At 30.2% G+C, this 14,883-nt stretch overlaps 1 protein-coding gene across 3 annotated transcripts in view; it reads right to left on the bottom strand.

Annotated features, from left to right (window-relative positions):
• The window catches only part of USP24 (ubiquitin specific peptidase 24), a 219,868-nt gene that overhangs the window by 44,252 nt on the left and 160,733 nt on the right, over positions 1-14,883 (bottom strand). For all 3 annotated transcript variants that reach the window (XM_063427641.1, XM_063427640.1, XM_063427642.1), the window contains 2 exons: positions 341-485; positions 11-130 (listed from right to left, as the gene is read on the bottom strand). In XM_063427641.1, the coding sequence (XP_063283711.1) occupies positions 11-130; positions 341-485 (265 nt within the window). The remainder of the gene's footprint in view (positions 1-10; positions 131-340; positions 486-14,883) is intronic.

A 14,883-nucleotide genomic window follows, 5' to 3' on the forward strand; every position in this document is an offset into this window, starting at 1 on the left:
AGTTACAGACCTCCGGAAGACCCGGCTGCATGTATAACTGCTGGAAGACCGCATTCATGTAACATGTTGCGCCTCCGTTCTTTAGACCAACAAACCCGGAATTTGAGCGGCTGTCCACAGGTGGAAGATACTGTAAGTACAGAAAACAGAACCTAAAAAAATGTACCTTCAAAACTGCTGTGACCTATACTAAGAAATAAAGAAAACACAATGAACGCATCCTCTAGCCGTTAAATAGTGCTCACCATGTACAGCTTATCCCAATCCAATCTAAAAATACTACTTAAATAAACTTTATTTTAAAGAAAGTCAGGATGTTGGCAGCTGCTGCAATACCCACATCAAACTCCTTGGTGAGCGCGGGGTCCGGCTGATGATGCATAGAAAGGAGCTCCTTTGTGATGAGCTGCAGATTGGCGACTGAACTCTCGGCCAGCATGACCAGGACCTCGTACGCTGCCAGACGACTGTTCATACTGCTGCATCTGCAAACATATTGCTAACATTCAGTGTCTTACTATGCAATGCAACGGCTGGGAACTACATTTCCCACGATGCTGCTAAGCCTGCCTCTAGTTTGCGCTAGAAGAGTCATTCAGAATAATTTACAGTTTCAAGATTGGCCTTTACTGGTTTACCGCTATTTTTCCCAGTCACCATCTCTAAAAACAAAAACAAATTAAACCAGGGCTTGACAAATTTCCTTGGAATCTAGGAGCCAGCTTTAAAAACAAACAAACAAAAAAAAACGTATAAAGCTTTATTTTCAACGACAAAAATAACTTCTTAAATTAACATATAAAGAATTTTTACAAAGTTCATTAAACTGAACCCTCTTTCACAACATGCAGTTGAGACAGGCAACACAGACACTATAGACAACAAGTTTCCCAAAACTGGAAATCTGTCTGTGTTGGAGAGTGCCAACTCCAGAAGATCACTCAGTTTCTTCCCTTTGCCAAGGACTTTAAATTCATACCACTCATTGTGAATTGCATGCATACATTTCAGGCAGTGATAGTTGTTTCTGGAAATGACGAGCCAATGCTGACGGAAGAAGAGGGAGGAGAGGAGAGTCCCCCGGCCAGGCAAAGGTATCAAACACTGCTGTGGAACGTTCAATATTCCTCTGAGTCAGAAATCGCTCTTCCAGATATGTAACACCATGCTGAATCAATTTGTCTTTTTCATGTTGGATCGAAGAATTTGCAGTATGGCTGAGTCCATGCAACTGTATGTTTTGATACAGTCCTTAAATGACCACTATAGGCACCCAGACCACTTCAGGTTAATGAAGTGGTCTGGGTGCCAGGTCCAGCTAGGATTAAACCTTTTTTCTGTAAACATAGCAGTTTCAGATAAACTGCTATGTTTACCTATGGGTTAATCCAGCCTCTAGTTGCTGTCTCATTGACAGCCACTAGAGGCGCTTCCGTGCTTCTCACTGTGATTTTCACAGTGAGAAGACGCCAGCGTCCATAGGAAAGCATTGAGAATGCTTTCCTATGGACTGGCTGAATGCGCGCGCGGCTCTTGCCATGCATGCCCATTCAGCCAGTGACGGAAGAAGAGGGAGGAGAGTCCCCCGCCCGGCGCTGGAGAAAGAGGTAAGTTTACCCCTTCCTCTCCATCCAGCCCGGCGGGAGGGGGACCCTGAGGGTGGGGGCACCCTCAGGGCACTATAGTGCCAGGAAAACGAGTATGTTTTCCTGGCACTATAGTGGTCCTTTAAAGTGATGTTCCACTGATAAATCTCTCCTCATGCTGTTTTGGCACATCATTGAGCGAGTTCAAAGATGAAATTGTGTTTTTCCCATGCAACTCAATTGTGCTTCAGAAAAGCTCTTCCCTTTGAAATAAAAGGAAAAGGTTCATAATAATTTCAAGGCAATCAAGCAGAAAATGGAGCATGTGAACGGATTTAAAATCGTTCGTTTCTTTAACAAACCATGTGCAGCTGCAGAAGCACTGTCTTTTTCTGCAGCAACACTTTCAAGGTGGACTGTCACACATTTCCAGTGTTTGACAAGTGCAGAGAGAGCACAGACTTTGCTCATCTTACGTTATACAAGTACAAGAACTGAAACGTTGTACGTTATACAAGTACTGACATTTCAGGATTTGTGTCTGAAAACTATCAGCTACCTGCTTCAGCTGTCGCAATCTCTTGAGTGAATACTGATAAAATTGGTACAGCTTCTTTAAAACAGAGTCGAGGTCATCAATGCATTTTCCGTCTTTCACAGAGCTTAAAACACTTCGATTTTGCCATACTTTCTGTACCAAACCATTTCCAGCTCCAATCATGCTGGCAGCACCATCTGTACCAAATCCAATAAGTTTGCTTGAAGAAAGCCAGTCTAAGAGGCCATGTGTCTTCAGGTGTTTAGTGATGGTGTCTAAGTACCCATCTGCAGTAGCCATTTCAAGAGGTAGGACTGATAGAAATACTTCTTTAATCTTATTGTTCTTGACATCCAATATTAGCTCTTCGACGCCTCCTTTATCAGTTCATCCGTCTAGCATCAAACTGACATATTTCGCCTCCTCTAGCTCGCAGATGAGTTCTTTCCTGATTACATTTGCAATATGTGAGATGAATTCCTTGCATCTCTTGTCATTTGCATACTCCTCTCTCACAGCAATCCCTAGCTTCCCAGTCAACTCTAGCAAACCTTCAAAATCCTTATATGGCCTGTTTTTTTTTGCAATATAATAAGCTACATTAAATCGAACGTTTATGTGGTTGAACATCCCTTGATCCATTTTCTTAACACATGCAGCAATGGCGTAGCTTCTGGAGCCAAAAGAGCATGTTTTGCCTTTAGACATTTTTCATGCTGGAGAGACTCTCCATGTTTTTTGAAGGTCTCCAGTTTAAATGGTCCTGAAAACCCTTTCACACACTTAGATGCTTGGTCAGCAATCCCATGGAAGGAAGCACAGATCTCACATATGGCTATCCCCATGTTATGGTCAAATTTTAACCACGTGAGTTCCTTGCACCAATCTTGCTTAAACTTCCTCTTCCCAGCATTTTGAGAGTGACTTGTTGAAGGTGACTCCTCTGCTGGTTGTTCTTCTCTTGTGCAGGTTGGTTCTACTTCCCTTTCCAAACAAGAGGTCTTTGCAAATAAATTTGTCATCCGCAGTTGCTTTGCATCTTCTGATGTTGCAGCTTTTGCTGTATGCTTCATTTTTTTCTGAAGTCCCAAAGAAAGTTGTTTGCATTTTAGTACGTTATTACTTCTGTAGTGGCATGGGCTCCAAAAAAAAATTTTTTTTTTTTTTTTTTTTTTTTTTTTTTTAAAGCACTGCACCCCTTCGTTAGTAACCCTGATGTGTATCTTTACAGATGCACACGTTTGCCTCTCAGTTTTTGCCCATTAACTTTCTAAGACGCCAAAGTAGATTAAAAACCACAAAATCAGTGAATCAACCTGCATGTGTCACATATATCGTACTTCTGGACAACAGCAGTATGTTACTGTGCATTTTGGGAGAAATAAAGTGACCCATGATCTTTGAGGAAAGTTTGAGAATCACAATTAAGGGGAAAATTATTATGAAGATGGAGAAAAGGAATTAATAAGGGGGTAGCATAGTAAGAAGAACATTATCACTTTATTTGAAGTTAACAACAAAAAATAAAAATTAACAAATTAAAATATTGTCTCACTTTGGCTTAACTCTAGTCAAAGAAGTGTGCGTTTTTTAGATAAACAATAGTGGGGAAATAGTGACATCAGGCACTATACAGCGTCAGGTGGCAGATTCCACAATAACATAAATACAATTTAAAAAAATACATGCTATCATAGCAATATAACCTCATATCAATTTAAATTCACTTTGAGAACACAAATATTATTTGTATTACTATATTATTGTTTATTAATGACTACATTATTAAAATAACTTACTGCCATTACTATTAATACTGCCATTATTACTAATATTACCATTACTATTACTGCCATTAGTACTAATACTGCCATTACTATTAATACTAATACTGCCATTACTATTACTATTAATACTGCCATTACTATTACTATTAATACTGCCATTACTATTACTATTAATACTGCCATTACTATTAATACTAATACTGCCATTACTATTACTATTAATACTGCCATTACTATTAATACTAATACTGCCATTACTATTAATACTAATACTGCCATTACTATTAATACTGCCATTACTATTATTATTACTGTCATTACTATTAATACTGCCATTACTATTACTATTATTACTGCCATTACTATTAATACTAATACTGCCATTACTATTACTATTAATACTGACATTACTATTACTATTAATACTGCCATTACTATTAATACTAATACTGCCATTACTATTAATACTAATACTGCCATTACTATTAATACTAATACTGCCATTACTATTAATACTGCCATTACTATTAATACTGCCATTACTATTAATACTGCCATTACTATTAATACTGCCATTACTATTAATACTGCCATTACTATTAATACTGCCATTACTATTAATACTATTACTGCCATTACTACTAATACTGCCATTACTACTAATACTGCCATTACTATTAATACTAATACTGCCATTACTATTAATACTAATACTGCCATTACTATTAATACTAATACTGCCATTACTATTAATACAAATACTGCCATTACTATTAATATTACTGCCATTACTATTAATACTAATACTGCCATTACTATTGATACTAATACTGCCATTACTATTGATACTAATACTGCCATTACTATTAATACTAATACTGCCATTACTATTAATATTATTACTGCCATTACTATTAATACTAATACTGCCATTACTATTAATACTAATACTGCCATTACTATTAATACTAATACTGCCATTACTATTAATACTAATACTGCCATTACTATTAATATTATTACTGCCATTACTATTAATACTAATACTGCCATTACTATTAATACTAATACTGCCATTACTATTAATATTATTACCTATAAAGCACTGAACAACTCTAGCCCCTCTTATATCTCCTCACAGATCCATAGGTATGTCCCTTCTCGGTCTCTCCGCTCTGCCCGTGACCACCTCCTGTCCATTGTCCGCACTCGTACGGCCAACTCGCGCTTGCAGGACTTCTCGCGGGCGGCTCCCTTCCTATGGAATAGCCTGCCTACCGCCATCAGACTCTCCCCTAGTCTTGCATCTTTTAAGAAGTGCCTTAAAACCCATCTCTTTAAGAAAGCTTATGGCCTCCAAGACTAACCAATACCTCACATACCTGTCTCTTGCCCTCTCCTAAAGGGCAGTCCACCTTATTTGATTGCAAATTCCTGTCCTAATGTGTTTTACACCCCACCTCCTATAGAATGTAAGCTCGATCGAGCAGGGTCCTCTTCAACCTATTGTTCCTGTAAGTTTATTTGTAATTGTCCTATTTATAGTTAAATCCCCTTCTTAATATTGTAAAGCGTTACGGAATCTGTTGGCGCTATATAAATTGCAATAATAATAATAATAATAATAATAATAATAATAATAATACTGCCATTACTATTAATACTAATACTGCCATTACTATTAATACTGCCATTACTATTAATACTGCCATTACTATTAATACTGCCATTATTACTAATATTACCATTACTATTACTGCCATTACTATTAATACTAATACTGCCATTACTATTAATACTAATACTGCCATTACTATTAATACTAATACTGCCATTACTATTAATACTAATACTGCCATTACTATTAATACTAATACTGCCATTACTATTAATACTAATACTGCCATTACTATTAATACTGCCATTACTATTAATACTGCCATTACTATTAATACTGCCATTACTATTAATACTGCCATTACTATTAATACTGCCATTACTATTAATACTGCCATTACTATTAATACTGCCATTACTATTAATACTATTACTGCCATTACTACTAATACTGCCATTACTACTAATACTGCCATTACTATTAATACTAATACTGCCATTACTATTAATACTAATACTGCCATTACTATTAATACTAATACTGCCATTACTATTAATACAAATACTGCCATTACTATTAATATTATTACTGCCATTACTATTAATATTACTGCCATTACTATTAATACTAATACTGCCATTACTATTGATACTAATACTGCCATTACTATTGATACTAATACTGCCATTACTATTAATATTATTACTGCCATTACTATTAATATTATTACTGCCATTACTATTAATACTAATACTGCCATTACTATTAATACTATTACTGCCATTACTATTAATACTAATACTGCCATTACTATTAATACTAATACTGCCATTACTATTAATACTGCCATTACTATTAATACTGCCATTACTATTAATACTGCCATTACTATTAATACTGCCATTACTATTAATACTGCCATTACTATTAATACTATTACTGCCATTACTACTAATACTGCCATTACTACTAATACTGCCATTACTATTAATACTAATACTGCCATTACTATTAATACTAATACTGCCATTACTATTAATACTAATACTGCCATTACTATTAATACAAATACTGCCATTACTATTAATATTATTACTGCCATTACTATTAATATTACTGCCATTACTATTAATACTAATACTGCCATTACTATTGATACTAATACTGCCATTACTATTGATACTAATACTGCCATTACTATTAATATTATTACTGCCATTACTATTAATATTATTACTGCCATTACTATTAATACTAATACTGCCATTACTATTAATACTATTACTGCCATTACTATTAATACTAATACTGCCATTACTATTAATACTAATACTGCCATTACTATTAATACTAATACTGCCATTACTATTAATATTATTACTGCCATTACTATTAATATTATTACTGCCATTACTATTAATATTATTACTGCCATTACTATTAATACTAATACTGCCATTACTATTAATACTAATACTGCCATTACTATTAATACTAATACTGCCATTACTATTAATACTAATACTGCCATTACTATTAATATTATTACTGCCATTACTATTAATACTAATACTGCCATTACTATTAATACTAATACTGCCATTACTATTAATACTAATACTGCCATTACTATTAATACTAATACTGCCATTACTATTAATACTAATACTGCCATTACTATTAATACTATTACTGCCATTACTATTAATACTATTACTGCCATTACTATTAATACTATTACTGCCATTACTATTAATACTGCCATTACTATTAATACTATTACTGCCATTACTATTAATACTATTACTGCCATTACTATTAATGCTGCCATTACTATTAATGCTGCCATTACTATTAATATTGCCATTACTATTAATACTGCCATTACTATTAATGCTGCCATTACTATTAATGCTGCCATTACTATTAATGCTGCCATTACTATTAATGCTGCCATTACTATTAATACTATTACTGCCATTACTACTAATACTGCCATTACTATTAATACTAATACTGCCATTACTATTAATACTAATACTGCCATTACTATTAATACTAATACTGCCATTACTATTAATACTAATACTGCCATTACTATTAATATTATTACTGCCATTACTATTAATACTAATACTGCCATTACTATTAATACTAATACTGCCATTACTATTAATACTAATACTGCCATTACTATTAATACTAATACTGCCATTACTATTAATATTATTACTGCCATTACTATTAATACTAATACTGTCATTACTATTAATACTAATACTGCCATTACTATTAATATTATTACCTATAAAGCACTGAACAACTCTAGCCCCTCTTATATCTCCTCACAGATCCATAGGTATGTCCCTTCTCGGTCTCTCCGCTCTGCCCGTGACCACCTCCTGTCCATTGTCCGCACTCGTACGGCCAACTCGCGCTTGCAGGACTTCTCGCGGGCGGCTCCCTTCCTATGGAATAGCCTGCCTACCGCCATCAGACTCTCCCCTAGTCTTGCATCTTTTAAGAAGTGCCTTAAAACCCATCTCTTTAAGAAAGCTTATGGCCTCCAAGACTAACCAATACCTCACATACCTGTCTCTTGCCCTCTCCTAAAGGGCAGTCCACCTTATTTGATTGCAAATTCCTGTCCTAATGTGTTTTACACCCCACCTCCTATAGAATGTAAGCTCGATCGAGCAGGGTCCTCTTCAACCTATTGTTCCTGTAAGTTTATTTGTAATTGTCCTATTTATAGTTAAATCCCCTTCTTAATATTGTAAAGCGTTACGGAATCTGTTGGCGCTATATAAATTGCAATAATAATAATAATAATAATAATAATAATACTAATACTGCCATTACTATTAATACTAATACTGCCATTACTATTAATACTGCCATTACTATTAATACTGCCATTATTACTAATATTACCATTACTATTACTGCCATTACTATTAATACTAATACTGCCATTACTATTAATACTAATACTGCCATTACTATTAATACTAATACTGCCATTACTATTAATACTAATACTGCCATTACTATTAATACTAATACTGCCATTACTATTAATACTAATACTGCCATTACTATTAATACTAATACTGCCATTACTATTAATACTAATACTGCCATTACTATTAATACTAATACTGCCATTACTATTAATACTAATACTGCCATTACTATTAATACTAATACTGCCATTACTATTAATACTGCCATTACTATTAATACTGCCATTACTATTAATACTGCCATTACTATTAATACTGCCATTACTATTAATACTGCCATTACGATTAATACTAATACTGCCATTACGATTAATACTAATACTGCCATTACTATTAATATTAATACTGCCATTACTATTAATATTAATACTGCCATTACTATTAATACTATTACTGCCATTACTATTAATACTAATACTGCCATTACTATTAATACTAATACTGCCATTACTATTAATACTAATACTGCCATTACTATTAATACTAATACTGCCATTACTATTAATACTGCCATTACTATTAATGCTGCCATTACTATTAATGCTGCCATTACTATTAATACTGCCATTACTATTAATACTAATACTGCCATTACTATTAATACTAATACTGCCATTACTATTAATACTGCCATTATTACTAATATTACCATTACTATTACTGCCATTACTATTAATATTATTACTGCCATTACTATTAATACTATTACTGCCATTACTATTAATACTAATACTGCCATTACTATTAATACTAATACTGCCATTACTATTAATACTAATACTGCCATTACTATTAATACTAATACTGCCATTACTATTAATACTAATACTGCCATTACTATTAATACTAATACTGCCATTACTATTAATACTAATACTGCCATTACTATTAATACTAATACTGCCATTACTATTAATACTAATACTGCCATTACTATTAATACTGCCATTACTATTAATACTGCCATTACTATTAATACTGCCATTACTATTAATACTGCCATTACTATTAATACTGCCATTACGATTAATACTAATACTGCCATTACGATTAATACTAATACTGCCATTACTATTAATATTAATACTGCCATTACTATTAATATTAATACTGCCATTACTATTAATACTATTACTGCCATTACTATTAATACTAATACTGCCATTACTATTAATACTAATACTGCCATTACTATTAATACTAATACTGCCATTACTATTAATACTAATACTGCCATTACTATTAATACTGCCATTACTATTAATGCTGCCATTACTATTAATGCTGCCATTACTATTAATACTGCCATTACTATTAATACTAATACTGCCATTACTATTAATACTAATACTGCCATTACTATTAATACTGCCATTATTACTAATATTACCATTACTATTACTGCCATTACTATTAATATTATTACTGCCATTACTATTAATACTATTACTGCCATTACTATTAATACTAATACTGCCATTACTATTAATACTAATACTGCCATTACTATTAATACTAATACTGCCATTACTATTAATACTAATACTGCCATTACTATTAATATTATTACTGCCTTTACTATTAATATTATTACTGCCATTACTATTAATACTAATACTGCCATTACTATTAATACTATTACTGCCATTACTATTAATATTAATACTGCCATTACTATTAATACTAATACTGCCATTACTATTAATACTAATACTGCCATTACTATTAATATTATTACTGCCATTACTATTAATACTAATACTGCCATTACTATTAATACTAATACTGCCATTACTATTAATACTAATACTGCCATTACTATTAATACTAATACTGCCATTACTATTAATACTAATACTGCCATTACTATTAATACTAATACTGCCTTTACTATTAATATTATTACTGCCATTACTATTAATATTATTACTGCCATTACTATTAATACTGCCATTACTATTAATACTAATACTGCCATTACTATTAATACTAATACTGCCATTACTATTAATACTAATACTGCCATTACTATTAATACTAATACTGCCATTACTATTAATACTAATACTGCCATTACTATTAATACTAATACTGCCATTACTATTAATACTAATACTGCCATTACTATTAATACTAATACTGCCATTACTATTAATACTAATACTGCCATTACTATTAATACTAATACTGCCATTACTATTAATACTAATACTGCCATTACTATTAATACTAATACTGCCATTACTATTAATACTAATACTGCCATTACTATTAATACTAATACTGCCATTACTATTAATACTAATACTGCCATTACTATTAATACTAATACTGCCATTACTATTAATATTAATACTGCCATTACTATTAATACTAATACTGCCATAACTATTAATACTAATACTGCCATTACTATTAATATTATTACTGCCATTACTATTAATACTATTACTGCCATTACTATTAATACTGCCATTACTATTAATACTGCCATTACTATTAATACTGCCATTACTATTAATGCTGCCATTACTATTAATGCTGCCATTACTATTAATACTATTACTGCCATTACTACTAATACTGCCATTACTATTAATACGAATACTGCCATTACTATCAATACTAATACTGCCATTACTATCAATACTAATACTGCCATTACTATTAATACTAATACTGCCATTACTATTAATACTAATACTGCCATTACTATTAATATTATTACTGCCATTACTATTAATACTAATACTGCCATTACTATTAATACTAATACTGCCATTACTATTAATATTATTACTGCCATTACTATTAATATTATTACTGCCATTACTATTAATACTAATACTGCCATAACTATTAATACTAATACTGCCATTACTATTAATATTATTACTGCCATTACTATTAATATTATTACTGCCATTACTATTAATACTATTACTGCCATTACTATTAATACTAATACTGCCATTACTATTAATACTAATACTGCCATTACTATTAATACTAATACTGCCATTACTATTAATACTAATACTGCCATTACTATTAATACTGCCATTATTACTAATATTACCATTACTATTACTGCCATTACTATTAATACTAATACTGCCATTACTATTAATACTAATACTGCCATTACTATTAATACTAATACTGCCATTACTATCAATACTAATACTGCCATTACTATTAATACTAATACTGCCATTACTATTAATATTAATACTGCAATTACCATTAATATTAATACTGCCATTACTACTATTAATACTAATACTGCCATTACTATTAATACTAATACTGCCATTACTATTAATACTAATACTGCCATTACTATTAATACTAATACTGCCATTACTATTAATACCAATACTGCCATTACTATTAATACTAATACTGCCATTACTATTAATACTGCCATTACCATTAATATTAATACTGCCATTACTACTATTAATACTAATACTGCCATTACTATTAATACTAATACTGCCATTACTATTAATACTAATACTGCCATTACTATTAATACTAATACTGCCATTACTATTAATACTAATACTGCCATTACTATTAATACTAATACTGCCATTACTATTAATACTAATACTGCCATTACTATTAATACTAATACTGCCATTACTATTAATACTAATACTGCCATTACTATTAATATTATTACTGCCATTACTATTAATACTAATACTGCCATTACTATTAATACCAATACTGCCATTACTATTAATATTATTACTGCCATTACTATTAATACTAATACTGCCATTACTATTAATACTAATACTGCCATTATTAATACTAATACTGCCATTACTATTAATATTATTACTGCCATTACTATTAATACTAATACTGCCGTTACTATTAATACTAATACTGCCATTACCATTAATATTATTACTGCCATTACTATTAATACTATTACTGCCATTACTATTATTATTACTGCCATTACTATTAATACTAATACTGCCATTACTATTAATATTATTACTGCCATTACTATTAATATTATTACTGCCATTACTATTAATACTAATACTGCCATTACTATTAATATTAATACTGCCATTACTATTAACCCCTTAAGGACACATGACATGTGTGACATGTCATGATTCCCTTTTATTCCAGAAGTTTGGTCCTTAAGGGGTTAATACTAATACTGCCATTACTATTAATACTAATACTGCCATTACTATTAATACTAATACTGCCATTACTATTAATACTAATACTGCCATTACTATTAATACTAATACTGCCATTACTATTAATACTACCATTACTATTAATACTAATACTGCCATTACTATTAATACTAATACTGCCATTACTATTAGTATTATTACTGCCATTACTATTAATACTATTACTACCATTACTATTATTATTACTGCCATTACTATTAATACTATTACTACCATTACTATTATTATTACTGCCATTACTATTAATACTATTACTACCATTACTATTATTATTACTGCCATTACTATTAATACTAATACTGCCATTGCTATTAATACTAATACTGCCATTATTACCAATATTACCATTACTATTACTGCCATTAATATTAATACTGCCATTACTACTATTAATACTATTACTGCCATTACTACTAATACTGCCATTAGTGGTGGTAATAATGTTAGTAATAATAATAACAATAATGGCAGTAATAGTAATAATAATAGTGGTGGTAATAATAATAATGGCAGTAATAGTAATAATAATAATAATAATAATGGCAGTAATAGTAATAATAATAATAATGGCAGTAATAATAATAATGTTAGTAATAGTAATAATAATAATGGCAGTAATAGTAATAATAATAATAATGGCAGTAATAGTAATAATAATAATAATAACAGTAATAGTAATAATAATAATGGCAGTAATAGTAATAATAATAATGGCAGTAATAGTAATAATAATAATAATGGCAGTAATATTAATAATAATAATGGTAGTAATAGTAATAATAATAATGGCAGTAATAGTAATAATAATGGCAGTAGTAATAATGGCAGTAGTAATAATGGCAGTAATATTAATAATAAGAATGGTGGTAATAATAGTAATAATAATAATGGCAGTAATAGTAATAATAATAGTGGCAGTAATAGTAATAATAATACTAATGGCAGTAATATTAATAATAATAATGGCAGTAATAGTAATAATAATGGCAGTAGTAATAATGGCAGTAATATTAATAATAAGAATGGTGGTAATAATAGTAATAATAATAATGGCAGTAATAGTAATAATGGTAGTAATAGTAATAATAATAATGGCAGTAATAATAATAATAATGGCAGTAATAGTAATAATAATAATGGCAGTAATAGTAATAATAATAATAATGGCAGTAATAATAATAATGGCAGTAATAGTAATAATAATGGCAGTAATAGTAATAATAATAATAATAATGGCAGTAATAATAATAATGGCAGTAATAGTAATAATAATAATGGCAGTAATAGTAATAATAATAATGGCAGTAATAGTAATAATAATAATAATGGCAGTAATAGTAATAATAATAATGGCAGTAATAATAATAATGGCAGTAATAATAATAATGGCAGTAATAGTAATAATAATAATGGCAGTAATATTAATAATAATAATGGTAGTAATATTAATAATAATAATGGTAGTAATAGTAATAATAATAATGGCAGTAATAGTAATAATAATGGCAGTAGTAATAATGGCAGTAATATTAATAATAAGAATGGTGGTAATAATAGTAATAATAATAGTGGCAGTAATAGTAATAATGGTAGTAATAGTAATAATAATAATGGCAGTAATAGTAATAATGGTAGTAATAGTAATAATAATAATGGCAGTAATAATAATAATAATAATGGCAGTAATAGTAATAATAATAATAATGGCAGTAATAGTAATAATAATGGCAGTAATAGTAATAATAATAATGGCAGTAATAGTAATAATAATAATGGCAGTAATAGTAATAATAATAATGGCAGTAATAGTAATAATAATGGCAGTAATAATAATAATGGCAGTAATAGTAATAATAATAATGGCAGTAATAGTAATAATAATAATGGCAGTAATAGTAATAATAATAATGGCAGTAATAGTAATAATAATAATAATGGCAGTAATAGTAATAATAATAATAATGGCAGTAATAGTAATAATAATAATAATGGCAGTAATAGTAATAATAATAATAATGGCAGTAATAGTAATAATAATAATAATGGCAGTAATAGTAATAATAATAATGGCAGTAATAGTAATAATAATA

This window comes from Pelobates fuscus, chromosome 7 (assembly GCF_036172605.1).
Source record: "Pelobates fuscus isolate aPelFus1 chromosome 7, aPelFus1.pri, whole genome shotgun sequence".
Classification (NCBI taxonomy): domain Eukaryota; kingdom Metazoa; phylum Chordata; class Amphibia; order Anura; family Pelobatidae; genus Pelobates; species Pelobates fuscus.